The sequence below is a fragment of the Haplochromis burtoni genome, unplaced genomic scaffold (genome assembly GCF_018398535.1).
Source record: "Haplochromis burtoni strain Fernald_Lab_line unplaced genomic scaffold, NCSU_Asbu1 Contig_331, whole genome shotgun sequence".
Lineage (NCBI taxonomy): Eukaryota > Metazoa > Chordata > Actinopteri > Cichliformes > Cichlidae > Haplochromis > Haplochromis burtoni.
The window spans coordinates 21295-35970 of NW_024582692.1; the positions used below are offsets into that span (position 1 = coordinate 21295).

Consider the following 14676-nt stretch of genomic DNA (forward strand, 5'->3'; position numbering starts at 1 on the left):
TGTGACAAGAAAGGAAGTGAAAAAGCAACAAGGTCACTTCAGGTTCAATGTCAACAACACATTCATGACTGCTTAATGAGATAATCCATCCACCATATCTAGTCCTCCACTTATCATCGTCAGGCTTCCCCGTGTGCCCTCTGTCTCATTTCTCTGAGGGCTGAGGTGAGACAGCAGTCTTTCACATCACAGCGTCACATTTTCCGCTGTAAAGAAAAAAAATGCATTCCAACTTTCAAAGTTTCAATCCTGCTGCTGTAGGACACAAACACATGACGTGTAGCATCACACCGGGCACACTGTGCGCTGTCCTGTACACTTATCTTCAGCTTTTCACTTTCCTTTGTGCAAACTTTCGTCAGTTCCTTTGATGCTGCAGGGACGTTAGACAGGGAATCTCCACTGTTAATGGCCACAGTGACAAACTATCAAGACTAATGTTGAGCAAACTATTGCACCATAAATGTTTTTGTACACAGTGGAAAACGTAGCAGTCAGCTGGCTATTCTTGTACCAAACCTTATGTACAACGGACACTTCTTGGCACGATGTCACCACCTGAATGCATAGCAACAAAATTCCCATTCCAGTGTGCTGATGTGAATGAGGATTTCTGCCCTGACCTCAGCTCGGGCTTCTTGGCCTCATCGAGGTATTTGACAAGCAAGCGCTCATATCGCTATTGAGCCATGAGGTCACAGAGGAGTTTTTCTGCCAGCGAGGCACCATCTGGTCCCGTCACAGGCAGGAGATAAAGCCTCTGTAACATTTCACATTTCATTAATTTCTATATGCAGCATGTTTCTACAGCATGTGCAGAATCTGAAAGAGAGAGACTGATGTGTAGGCTTTTTCTAAGAGGCTCAGTCATCGTATGACAATGAAGAGAAGTCCAGTCCTTTGAGATGCAAAGAATAAGTAACATTTTATTAAAGATTTTAGTCTTTAAAGAGCTAAAATTTAACACAGCAAATACAAACTGTATAAAAGTGGAGTTAATTTTTATCCTTTAATATTTTTAACAGAGAAAATAACAATATAAAACAAAAGAAAAAAGCTATAATAATACAACACTCAGTCCAAACTGCAACACTCTGTTTAAACACCTGAAAATATAACCATATAAGCAATAAATCTGAACCACATGAGTAGGATAACATTTTTAAAAATATCCTTAAAAATACTGAATTTCCAAGCATAAAAACATGAAACGCTGATGGTTTTTTGTTTGTTTGTTTTTTTAAAAAGGGTCATGTTTAATTAAAAGTAATTCATTTAATAATCTTCATATGCTATTGATTAAAAACTGGATTTAACAATGTGTTCAGATGAGCTGAATCTCTACTAGGTTTTAGCTGGATGCTGTAGGTGTGTTCAGGCAGCCATCGTCAGCTTAGCAGAGCTTATGGTGATGCTGCTGTAGGGCTCAGCCTGATGTACGGTCACCTGTCCAGCAGACAGGAGCTCTGTTGGAAGGAAGCGTCACAGAATAGGGCCATTAAACATGTTACAGAGACCGCACTCTGTGACAGCCTTTGTTACTGTACAATGCAGGGAAGTTTGTGAAAGGTCAGCTTTAATGACACATCAATCCACCTGATTCTTCAAAGCTCTAAAAATCAATAAAATCCATTTCTGTCTTTCCCATACCCAGCAGTTTGTAGAATGTGTCAGTTGCAGTGGAGCGATTGGCCTCAGGGGGCAGCAGAGAGTCAAAGATGACTTCACCAAACCTCTGCAGGCTGAAGGTGATCCAGCTGGAAAAGAAACGTGGTTTTGTTTGTTTGTTTGTTTTTAAATATCTCGAGGAAGTACAGATTACGTTTTTTTTAAACAATGATTTCATTTATTAAGAAACCAAGTTACCCAAACCTTCCATGTCCTGTGTGAGAATGTGAGAAATCCCTTAAACCAACACGTCTAACAAGGTAAAGTAGGCTAAAAGCACATCATGCCACAATCTAAAGAAAGAGCTAAGAAAAAAGTCACTGGCATCAGTCAGTCTGGAAAAGGTTACAAAGCCAGTTCTAAAGTCTGGGGACTCCAGTGATCCAAAGTGAGAGCCATTATCCACACATGGAGAAAAACTGTACCAGTAGTGAATCATCCCACGAGTGGCCAGTCTACAAAAATTACTTCAAGAGCGCAGCAATGATTCATCCAGGAGGTCGCAAAAGTGACAAGGCCTCATTTGTCTCTGTTAAGGTCAGAGTTCATGATTCAATGACAAGAAAGAGACTGGGCAAAAATGGCACCCATGGGAGAGTCCAAGGAGAAAACCACTGCTGAGCAAACAGAACACAAAGGCTCAACTCACATCTGTTAAAAAGCATCTTGATGTTCCCAGAGACTTTTGGGAAAACACTCCAATAAAACAATTCTGAAAAGAAGAGTGGGCCAAAATTCCTCGACAGTGATGTGAATGACTCACTATCAGTTATCAATCATGTCTGATTGTAGTTCTTGCTGCCAAGGGTGGTGCAGCCAGTTGTTAAGCTTAGGCGGTTATTTCATTTTTACACAAGGGATATGTAGTTTTGGATAAATAAAATCATAATTTCACCAAACTGCATTTTGTATTTACTTGGGTTGTTTTTGTCGGATATTAAAATCTGAAATGTGAAAATTTACAAAAACTGAAATCATGAAGGGAGCAAATACTTTTTCACAGTATTTGACATTTAAACAAAATCAGTCAGGGATACGTGTCAGACTCATCCCTCAGGTCTGCTGCTTCCTTTCTGTTTAGAATTTCAAAGCAAATGTCCAACAACTTAGAAAGCAGGTCAACCTGTTATGCTGGAGGCAAAAAGTGTATATGCAATTATACATGTTACCGGACATGAATATAATTATAGATGCACTGTGATCAACAGTTTCACTGTCTGACGCATGAACTGAATAAAAATTAGAGTTTTAAACCAGATCAAACCAACAGGGAGACTCCCAGTGTGTAGATGACAGCTCAGTGCAACATCCCTGAAAACACTGAAGACAAGTGTGCATCAAAAGACGAGTGACCCCAACACTGTCACATAAGCAAGGATGTGAAAATGTCTCAGATGCTGTTTGTTGGCACACACTGGATAAAGATTACGAGTGTTGTTAAGCGTTGTTTTGGCCTGTGTTAGGAAAGGAAAGTCACTGTGTTTCTCTTCATGCAATTCAACCAACACAGCTGGAACTCTGAATAAATAGACTAGTTGTCCTAGTTTTCAAACTGTAGCCATTAATGGTTCACCTTTAAAAGTCTGCCACAGCCTACCTTCAAATACAAAGAGCAGAGTAGCATGTCGTGCCACAAAAACTAATCACCTTGGGGCGATTCTGGCAACAGAGCAGAGTGTGGACTCTTCAGATCTCAACACGAGTGGATATTAGAGCACTAACGCGCATGTGGAGGCTGGGCAGCATTAACAAAGAGCCTGCAGTCAGGAGCCAGAAAGGATTGAAAAGTAAAGAAAGATCCTTCAGCATCCTGTATTATCACAGTGACTCTTACATGTTTACCTATGTTGCAACACATGTGTCAAACTCCTGCAGTCGGGGCTGTGTGGGCACACCTCCATGACACCTTAAAGCTGATGAGCTAAAGGTGCCACTACACCCTCTGCAGTGGTCGCTTCGCTCGTCTTTATTCCCCACTGTTAAGGTGCAAAAGCCACTGCGTTATTCTTCTAAACAGTTGCAACATCTCCCCCTGTGTGTTTGTGCGTCTCTGAGCTACTGTGCAGAACTATAATAAAATAATCATAAAAACGGGCACGATCGTACACTCGGGTCTTGCGCAACCGGCCGATCTGTCACAAAGATCATGTCTCACGACACAGGATGAGATGTAAAAATTATCCCACGACACCCGGCACACAAGCGTCACGGCGAGCATAAAAGCTGCCCGACACAGAGTGGGACAAAGCAAGCAGAGGTGGACAATTTCAAAAGATGTTTGCTGTTTTATAAAGAGTACAGAGAGGCCTGCGCATGTAATCAGCAAGAGACAATCTCTGTTTTCAGGGAATATCATTTCTATTGATATACTGAATATACGAGAAAGAAACCCTCGGAGCTGATAAGAGGCAAGCAGTGTCAGGTAGACCATTTAGATGAGGACTTCCAGATAAACTGCAAACTTAATTTACAATTCAAAACCTTTCCTTGTGCTCCCACTTTCATATGAGCTGCCTGGCTTGTGCTATATATGCAAACCACCTGATCAGAGGCGTTTTTCCCCTTATATTTCCCACACAGCCACTAACATGTTAAGACTTACAAATAAGCACTTTGTTCCCACTTTGCTTTTACATAAGGACTGATGTTGTTTAATCAAATTCGTGCTACAAGCAACTGTCACACTCAGGCTGATGAGCAGGTTGTTAGGAGTTGGCGGTGTGGGCGCCATAATGACAACATATAGTTCAGGATTCACGTGGACCAGATTGTAAAGACAGGCACGTCAATAACATCTATAGGTCTGGTCCACAATGTAACTCTCATTTCAAACAGTGGGCATCAGTGAGACTGAGTTTGACACAGCTGCAAATGTCTTTCATGCATTTCTTGGAGTTACAAAGTATGTTTGTGTGTCAGTGTGAGTGTGTTTGTGCGTGTTTGCTAGCTTATGTTTAGAGTGTTTCTCGCAGCCCAAAGCACCTCAGCATGTCCCTGCTGTCTGCGTTAGTCTGAGCCTCGGGCATCTCAATCCTTTCTTCTGCTATGGGCTCCATTGGTTGTTGGACTTCCTCCTGCAGAGACCTGCAGACACACACACACAAACACATAAACACAAACACACAGTGATCTGTTTCTTATGCACCGAGCTGTCCATCTTTCTATCCATCTGAGACTTACCATCTGCTGATGGAAGTAACGGCATCGCTTACTGATCGATCTTCTTTGGACATGTCCAGCATCATATCTGACACAGCTGCTGACACACACAAACACGCAGTGAGTGGCTTTGTGCTCTTAAAAAATTTAAGTAGTCTGTGTCAAAGATGAGAGTTCTTCTTACATGAGCCCTCTGTGCTTTGCAGTCTTAAATCACTGGGTATCTGAGAAAGAGAGAGAGTAAAGAAATAGAAATGAGGTTTATAATCTGATTTATTTCACCAATGAGCTGAACACACTGAGCTGGCAGGCTACCACTGCGGGCTAGCTGGATACCAGATAAGCCTTATTATTACAACTCTGGCTCCACAAACACCCTCTCAGAATTCAGGATGGCATTACACTGGAGTTTGGTAAGATTACCACTACTTTACATCAAAATCCTCCACGTCGATGGTTAAATGTACGCAGACCCACCTCCTTCATGGACGAGTCCCTTCTCTTCCTCTCTGCCCTCATTATCTCTCTCTCTTGCTCTGACCCCAATCTCCCCTCCTCCTCTTCTTCCTCCTCCTCCCCTTTCTCTTTTTCTTGTTTGGGCAGGACGGCGAGTGAGGCCTGCTGTTTCCATAGCGTCTGGAGGTCAGAGTGAAGGAGGGCTGTAGATAGGGCAAAAGGCAGACAGGGTGCTATGCCGACAGTTTTTTTTTTTTCTCTACAGCTATAGTTTTTTTTCACTATAGCTGATGACTGTGTTGGAGATTAGCCCCACCTATTAACATGCAGAGGCCCAGTGAGGCTGAAGCTGATTAGAAACATGCACAACATTTATGTGGCGAACAGACAAGTTGCAGCATTTCTCTTTATTTATTAGGCTTCCTTACATGATGCACAGGGATTCTCTCTAAGGGATTTTGTACTGCTCAATCCGTCTGTGCTTTCATTACCTGAGAATAAAAGGCTTAGAAATAATGGTTCGTATTCAGTCAACAGTAACTGTGTAGCTCCTGGTACTTACATCCACAGGGGGCGCTGAAGAGCTGAGTAGGAGTGGCACGCGTGGTCACAGACAGGAAGTCCAGCAACACGTCTGACTGAGAGAAAAAACAAGATTTTAGAGTGAAGGTTCTGGTGCAGCGAGGGAGGAGGGAGGGAAACCAATCTCAGCATATCACAGGAATTTAAACATGGCAGGAAGGGAGCAACAAAGAAGGAAGGCAATGAAATCAATAAGCACTATTCCAGTGGGCACAGAAGGAATAGAAGTGGAGAGCAGGAGTTTAATTAACAGACACCCTGGTGAATAGACACTTTGATGGCAAGACTTTGATTACAGAACAGCAGAGACTGAAAATCGGTCAGTCAACCACTGATCCCCGTCAACTGAACCAGGAACATCCAGTGAAGACGGATTTTAGTATGGAGTCTTTGTGTCTATTGCCTCTTTTCCATTAATACCTACTCTGCTCAGCTCAACTCCATTTTGGTTGTTTTCCACTACAATCGAGTACCACTTTGCTACGTGTGGGTCGTTATAGTAACGCGGACAAAAGTCCCGTGATGTGATTTGCATGTGACACAAACACAATAACAGCGGATGATGATCATCTACCTGCTGCTCAGTGTATGGCTTTTTCAGACTCAGGGACCGCGCTGTTTTTTGTGTAGCTCTCATGGCGCCAATGACTGGCCAACTGTTGGCATGCAGTCTGTTGACGACATATTTTTGGATTGCCTCGGATCACCTGAAATCCGACAGGAGGTAACAAAAAGCCTAATGGAAAGCCCTAAAAAATGGATTGAGTCAAGTCGAGTAGAGACTCATGGAAAAGGTCTACATGTGTCTGAGAAGAAAAGAAGCTGTTAAATGTGTACATAACTCCAGCTGTTATGTGATGCAAACTGTCATTCAAAATCTGAAATATTTAGACTGAATTCATTCAGATAAATCTTTAAAAGTTCAGTGATGTCATCTTATTCTAACTACCAGTCTGAGCGTCTCGGCCCTCGGGTTCCCGATCTGCTCCTCCATCACTCTTTCAGATATCTGGACCTGAGGGTCTGCAAAGACCAGCTGACGCCTGCGTCTTCCACCGCGCTTCCTTAGAGGAGGAGCAGCCACCTGGTGGCACAGCAACAATCACACGTTTACAGTGCAATGACTTAACAGTCCAGAGTACGCATACTGGAAAATATGCAGCTCCATGTTGACACACCCGCACATGCTTTCTATTATTTGTTTCTAAAACAAAACAAACTGTTCGTGAGTCACTGGGCTACGGGTGTCATAAAAACAAGCTGTCATCACAGTGTTTCCTACACAATCATCGTTCAATAGCCTAAAAATAAAACATAGCTTTAATAGCTGTTTTTCCATCAACAAAATCCAGAGCCTTTCAGATACATCCCACACAGACACACCAGAAATCTTTTACTTTCTCACAAAACAGTAAAAGTGAGCAGTCCTCCTTATCCCACCTCATCACAGGGCCTTTCTGTCGTTCGGTCCCCCTCTCTCCCAGATGCCCCAGAGGGTGGAGATGGCATGGCAACTTGTACAGGGGTCATCTCTAGGGCAATGGTTGCCAAAGGAACTGCCATAGGCTGACCTGTCTCCTCGTCCAGCAGCCACACACTGTCCCGGTCTGTCCCCAACACCACCTCCTCCTCCAGCCTGGAAACACACACGTAGCACCACACTGAAAATGTTCATGAGACGAAAACTGTTATCACACCTTTGAGACACACATAAATATTCCTGTAAGTCTGCGGTCTATTTTCTGTGCACGGGCCGTAACAGCCAGTGGAAACACAAACCATGTTTGTCACTTTTGTTTCTAACCAGGACTCACTGATCAGCAGAAGACATGGCTCCTTTCCAGCTGCTCTCCTCTGTCTGCTCCTCTGCATCTGTTTAACACGTGTTGTAAACAACGCTCAGAGAAACAAGACACATACAAACTAACAGTTTTCACCAAATGACCCAAACTAATGAATCAAGTGGCTTAAATCTATTCTAATAAGACCCTAAAAAATCCTTTTCTACTCTCTCACTCATGTTTTAACAGAGAAAATTGGAACTAAATACAAGCTACTCACATGTTGTCCTGTCTTTTATAATTTTTGTCAGAGCAGAAGAGGCGATCTAAAGTTTCTGCCTCTCTGCTCTCCAATGAAACCAACCATTTTCCAGAAAATAAATGTTTTCTTTCTGGTAGCAAAAGCACTCATGGGGTCAGAGCGGCTGTTTTTCCAATTATAGCCGTGGCACAAAGAATTTGACCCGGCTGATGGGGGCAGTCACATTACAACAGGCTTTCTCCTGACTCAGAATGGGGTCTTGTTGTAGGTGACCACATGCTTACAGTAAAGTAAATAAGTTCCGGTTTTGGCAGAAATCGATGCCTTTTCCTGTTATTTCTCAGGATTTCATAAACAAAAACGTCTTCGAGGCTTGGAATTAATGAAGCTAGCTTCAAATGAGGGTGACCTGTCTTTGCCACTCCTAAAACCTCTTAGAAGACAGTGCCAAAAATTTCCTCTAGGCAGAGAAAATACCCTGTGCAAGAGAGGGACGTGTTGCAGAGCTGATAAGAATTTCTGCAAAGCTAAAACATGATGTCAGGCTAAACACATAAAACCCTGTTATATGTGCACAGTGCTTATCACAGAGGACAATCAATGAGTCTGACAGAAACACCTTTATGGAACTGGTCAGCTTGGTCCATCAACAAGTCAATCTCTCTGGCTGTAGCTTCAGGAAGATCAGCTCCCTCGAAATCCTGACACAGAAAATGTAAGACGCGTGAATAAAAGACAGAAATAAAAATACAGCAGCAGCAACAGAGCTGAGAGTACAGATATTACCATGTTTCTGCCTGCATAGCAAAACTAAACTCATGAGACTGACAGTGCAACAGGGATGTGAGCAGCATGTCTCTGTGAGCAAACTGTGCACAAAGGCTGAAGTAATTAAGTCCGATCTCAACAAGCCAAAATGGATATCATCAGCTGATGCGGTTCATGAGGGCCATCGGCAGTCTCTAAGTGACAGAGCGAGGAGGCTAATACTGTGTGATGGTCCTGCTCGACTTACAGTAGGGAAACACATCCCTCTGCCTTCTTTTCTCTCTCTGTCTGTCATTTTGATCCACATTTCCTCACAACACTCACCTCACTTTATCTTATACACACTGGATTGGTTTGAGCACTTCAAAATAAGAGTTCTTATAAATATCTGGCCTTGTTTAACAGTAAACATCTTTCTCACAAGAGCATGTGACAGTGTACTACATCTTCTGCCTTTGATGCTGCTCCCTCGTCACAAAGCATGAGGCACACAGGAAGCAGGCTTCTAGCTTGTGACAAAGATGTTAACTGGAGATGTTGTGGGCACACGGTCCACATCCTGGCTCAGTGATTCACCAGGACGCCTGCTGTAACTAAAAATGATGACTGGGGTGTTTCTTGTCCCCGCACTATGACAGAGAGTTTACCTCAGCAGTGGTGATGATGAAGTGCTCCTTCTCAGTTAGTGTGATGGCAGCTGGAGGTGACCTGAAACCTGGTTTAACATTGCAGGAGGAATTAGGAGCACAAGGATGTGAGAGTAGCTGAGATTCAAATGGGGAGCAGCTACAGCTTTTTAAAATGCCAGAGTTTTCATCTCACCTCGTGTGGTGTGGGGACTGGGCACCAGGGAGTGCTGTGAACCAACATCTTCAATCACAAACCCCGCCTGGAAGCGCACATCACAAACACGTAACAAACACTTATGATGCAGTGCAGCAATCCCTTAAATCCATATAATGTTGACTCATTCTACTCATTACAGATTATGAGGACAAAGTTCAAGTCCAGGTCTGCCAGATTTACATCACCCACACTCAGCAAGGAGTTATTCACTGTGATTTAACTGACTCAACACTATGAAGTATTGTAAGCAGGGAGAAATATAGTGTACAACCCCATTGCCACACGACTCGGGGTGTAAATAAAACCAGAATGCAATGACTTGCAAATCTCACAAACCCATATTTTATTCACAGTAGCAGTAATATAGTAATATACCAAATGTTTAAAATGAGAGAATGCAACAATTCAGGAAAAAAATCATTTCATGGCAGCAACACGTTTCAAAAAAGTTGTTACAGGGCCACGTTTAGCGCTGTGTATCATCCCCTCATCTTTTAACAGTCTGTAAACATCTGGTAGCTGAGGAGAGCAGCTGCTGGACTTTTTGGAGAGGAATACAGTCCTGACAGTCCAGGGTCTTCTGTCGTATTTCTCCTGATGTGCCAAATGTTTCCATTTGCTCTAAAACCTGTTTATACCCTTCAACACTGATGATGTCTTTACAGGTGTGCAAGGTGCCAATACTATAGGCACTAATGCCATCAAAGATGGCTTTTGAACCGAGTGTTGATAACAACCCAGATGATTCCTCTTCTCTTTAATCTGAACTATAGGGCATCTATAACAGAATAATTTCATTTTAAATGAGCTTTGGCCGAGAGAAGCGCAGGTTCACGTTCATGTGGGGCTTCTTCTTGTCACGATAAGAACTTTAACCTGCATTTTAGAGGGGCATGGTGAATTGTGCTCACAGACATGCCTGTTTTAATGCAGTGAGACCTGAGGCTCTGAAGATCATCTAATGCACACACAGATTTCTCCAGGATCTCTTAATCTTTTGAGTATTATGATTATGTACTGTAGATGATGAAATATATGGTGAAAAGTTTTTTTCTGAAGTTGTTCTGCAGAAACCTCTTTAAGATGCATTTTTTATACCCAGTCACATTGCTCACTAGGCAACTTCTTAATTGCAAAATGTTCCTCCAGCGGTTTCTTTATTGTACCTCTTACTTACTCAGTGCTTTTCCAGCCTTTTGTTGCCCCATGCCAACTTCTCTGAGACATGTCGCTGCCGTAAAAATTCAAAATGAGGTGTTATCCTTCACGAAATAATAAAATCTCTTAGTTTAAACATTTGATATGTTTTCTGTGATCTATTGTGAATAAAATGTGGTTTTATGAGATTTGTAAAATCACTGCATTTCCCCCCCAGTTTATTTCAAACCCAACTTCTTTGGAATTAGGTTTGTAAACCCCAAAAGGTTGATTCTGTTCACCTGGACGTGGCGTTTTTTTAGTGCGAGAAACGTTTCGTCACTCATCCAAGTGACTTCTTCAGTCTCAGCTGACTGGAGGTTTCCCCAACCTTATAAACAGTACATTTGCACAATAGCTGAAACCAGCCCCCAACAATGGGCTGCGAGGTCAGCTCCTTGATCATTAATATGCTAATTGTCATGACCGTTGATCAAAAAACACTGATCAAAGCCCATTTGTAAACATTACCATAAAACAATAATCCAAGTAAATGGTGCATGTGTAATTTGTGGTAACAAACAAACCAAATTGTGTGAAATAACAGTAAGTTCTGCATTTATATGGCCAGTCACAATTTCAGGACATCAGATGTTTGTCTGTGTGTTAGGATAAGGACTAAATGTCACAAATAGTCTTGCATATGAAGCTCAACACTGAACTGATCTTTACAAGTCAAAAGATTTTTTTTGGAAACAGGAGTTCGCCTGCATGTGTGAAATCCTGCAAGCTTCTATTATTATGATTCATGGTAAATCTAATCATTATTGTAATAGTAGCAGCTACTGCTGCCTCTCACCTGCATGCTTACAGAGCGTGACCTTCAACACTGACTGCAGTCCCTCTGTAGCTTACCTGACATATTACAGAGGCATGCATATATAATACTGGTGTATAATGGTGGGTGTATGTACCTGGGGTAATTTGTATGGGCTGGGTAGCTGGTGAGATTCCATGATACCAAAGAAGGGATCCTGAGCTCCTTCTGCCTCCTCCATCATGTACAGGATGTCAGGTATATCCAAAGCATTCCTACAGTGTGATACGCCAATGTTATTACTCAACATATTCAAACACTGCACACATTTTAGAATTTGCAGTTTCTAATAATATAAAATATCTCTGGAATAAGACTAGAGCTCCTTCATATCGCACAAAATGGATTAATAAATAGCAAAGTGCATAACATTACTGCTGTTCCATAATGTGGCTTATGAAACATTGATGAAGCTATTTAAAGGGAAGGAGAGCCATTTGTCCACTAATTTAAACACCATATTCTCCATTTTACTGTTTATTACTCCAAACAATCTGTTTGTCATCTCATAAATATTCAACAACAAGCCTGTGAGCTCACACTTCCCCAAACAGCTAAAACTTCCTGACAGTTCTGCTAATTTTTTTTCAGATGTCGCAAGAGACAAAACTTTCTTCCCCTGTGGATTAGCACACTGTGCGTGCATACACAGACCTGCCAGATTCAGCCATGTCTATAGGTACACATCTTTTACAGCGCAGCAGGCGGTCTATGGTTTGTTGAACCTCCTCTGGAAAACAGAAAAATTATGCACACGACTCGTACAAAACAAAACAGAGATGCAAGAAGAGGCATCACATTTAAGTTAACAGTGACAAATGTGCTAAAGGTCACTTCAAGCTAACATGTGTATTCAACATCCTCATTGATAAAAGGTACTAAGAGTATTTAGGTTGCCTGTACCGGCAACCTGTCCAGGATGTACCCAACCTCTCCCCCAAAGCCAGGATTGCCTCCAGCCCCATAGGACCTTCAACTGAATAAGCGTATAAAAAAATGGATGTCTGGAAAAATAAAAATGAGCATGGAGGACGTTTGTGTCCCATTTTACAAAGACCATACCAAACTCCACTAAGCCCTGCTTAATAATGCCATATAAACATCATACCCACACACTTGGAGGTTTTATTGTACTGGTGGGTGAAATTAAATGCCACTGCAGACAATGGCTGCTTTCTTGGCATCTCCTCCTGCTGATCATCCTGCATTATGTTTCACCGTTTTCATCAACCATGACAGCAGCATGATTGCGAATCTGTCGGATGCAATATCATCGTCAGGCTGCAATTTGAGACCTGATGAATCGAGACTGTTGCGCTGTGTTTGATGATGTTGCTTTCATTAGTTCCATATTGGCTTCTAAATCACACTTATCAGGGGGAGCTGGGATGATAGCAATGTTTTGGTTTTTGCACCAAAACAGTTTTCATGACACAGAGAGAAGGTGACGAACACAATCTGTCTGATGTGTTTTGCATAAAGTAAACAAGCTGGGCTTTTTTCCCCAGTTAACATCAATCATGAAAAATAATGAAGCTGCTCTGTTTTTGCTTTTGGTTTATTTGAGTTAGTGTTTTTTGTTGGGGGTTTTTGGTTCAATTGAAAATCATTTTGCCAACCAACTCCCTTTTTTTTTTTGCTAATCCTATATAAGCAATCTACCATGAAATGATTCCCATTTATTTTTTAATCCATGTTAGTCATCTCCTCAGTGTTTTGTATACACTTTCAAATTTGACAACTACTGCAGTGACTCAACTTGCAGCATAGTGTGTAGGGAAAGCAGAGGAATGTCATGGCTGATCGCACGATTTCAGTTTCTCTTGTTTCTGTTGTCTTTCTGTTTGTTCCTCACCAAGCAAGAAGCCACACTGCCTGTGGTAGACTACAACCACTCCGTACTGCAGCTGAGAGGACAGGTACAGAGAGAACCGAGGCCTGGGCAGGCTGGGTTGTGGTGGAGGAACCTGTGCGGTCACATAGTCCAAAATCTCCCCGCTGTAAACATTCAAAATGAGGCAGATGAATCTTGACTAAATGTGCACAGTAAAACTTAGCTGCACAATTTACTGGCAAATGGAGATGTAGTGAAGTGCTAAGTTTGAACTAAGTAACCTAAACTAGTCTAAACCTTTGCTAATCTACTTTAGCAATTTTATCAGGCTTGCTATACAAAATCGTGCACATTCATACCAGGTCCGCTTGACATTGACTCTCAGAAGCTCTCTGCGGGTCACCCTGATGCCTTTAGTGGCTGCTAACCTGAGTAACAAAACACATTTACAAAATTTAGACATAACAGTTAGCTAGTCGGGAGGTAATGTCCATCGGGACTTCTTGCTAATGGCTTTGAAGCAACATGTAGACTCACCAAATTGTGGAAAAACATCCAGAATGTCGCTGGAGCACATTGGGGTAGTAAAACATTTCGTCTTATCTGTCAATAAAAATGCAAGAAGTTAAAGAAAAGAGGACCAAGTTTAGGAACTAGATTAAAACACCAATCTTTGCCGAAATTTAAGTCTCGGTTTCCCGCCTCAAAACATGCTCCACCAATCCGGTTTCAGATTCAGGACACGATAGTAAACACCCATGATGCGTTCAAGTACTAAAAATAAATCCATTGCTGCATAAATGAATGTAAGATGAGTAGTTATGTTAGACTTTACCCGTTTAAAGAAAAACTAACATAGAGCCTTACAATTAAAAAGGGCATCAAATTACTCTAAAACTGATGATTAAGACTGATAGCAGTACTCAAGTACTATATGGCTTTAGGTTTTACTTGTTCCCATTTAATGTAATATTACATAACTCTGCTCCCTTTGTGAACAAATGGAGTTTTTTTGTTTTTATTTTTGTTTTATTTATTTCACAGCCATACTAGTTACAAACACTAAAACTTTAAAATACAAATTATTTGAACTGACTATATTTGTGTTTTTTATAATCATAATATAATTGCCTGAAGCACACACATTCGTATGTTCCCTGTGTAGGGCACACTGAGTGCCAACAGGTATATGGGGTATACAAACATTTTATACAACAGTTCAACCAAGCACAGAATGAAGTGTCATAATGTATAATAGCACTGTAGCACATGCATGTATATTTGTATGTTCCCTATCTGTATACTT

The 14676-nt window shown here is 41.7% G+C and overlaps 1 protein-coding gene across 1 annotated transcript; it reads right to left on the reverse strand.

Moving 5' to 3' along the window:
• Positions 1-899: 899 nt before the first annotated feature.
• rec8b (REC8 meiotic recombination protein b) lies at positions 900-14092 on the reverse strand. The gene is made up of 18 exons (XM_005942406.3): positions 13908-14092; positions 13730-13798; positions 13392-13534; positions 12191-12266; positions 11634-11751; positions 9499-9565; positions 9324-9391; positions 8528-8609; positions 7680-7737; positions 7306-7501; positions 6815-6949; positions 5846-5921; positions 5305-5486; positions 5012-5051; positions 4849-4924; positions 4651-4752; positions 1651-1757; positions 900-1466 (listed from the first exon to the last, which is right to left on the reverse strand). Exons 1-18 carry the CDS (start codon positions 13961-13963, stop codon positions 1375-1377), a joined length of 1743 nt encoding a protein of 580 aa, XP_005942468.1. The 5' UTR covers positions 13964-14092; the 3' UTR covers positions 900-1374.
• Between the last annotated feature and the right edge of the window lie 584 nt (positions 14093-14676).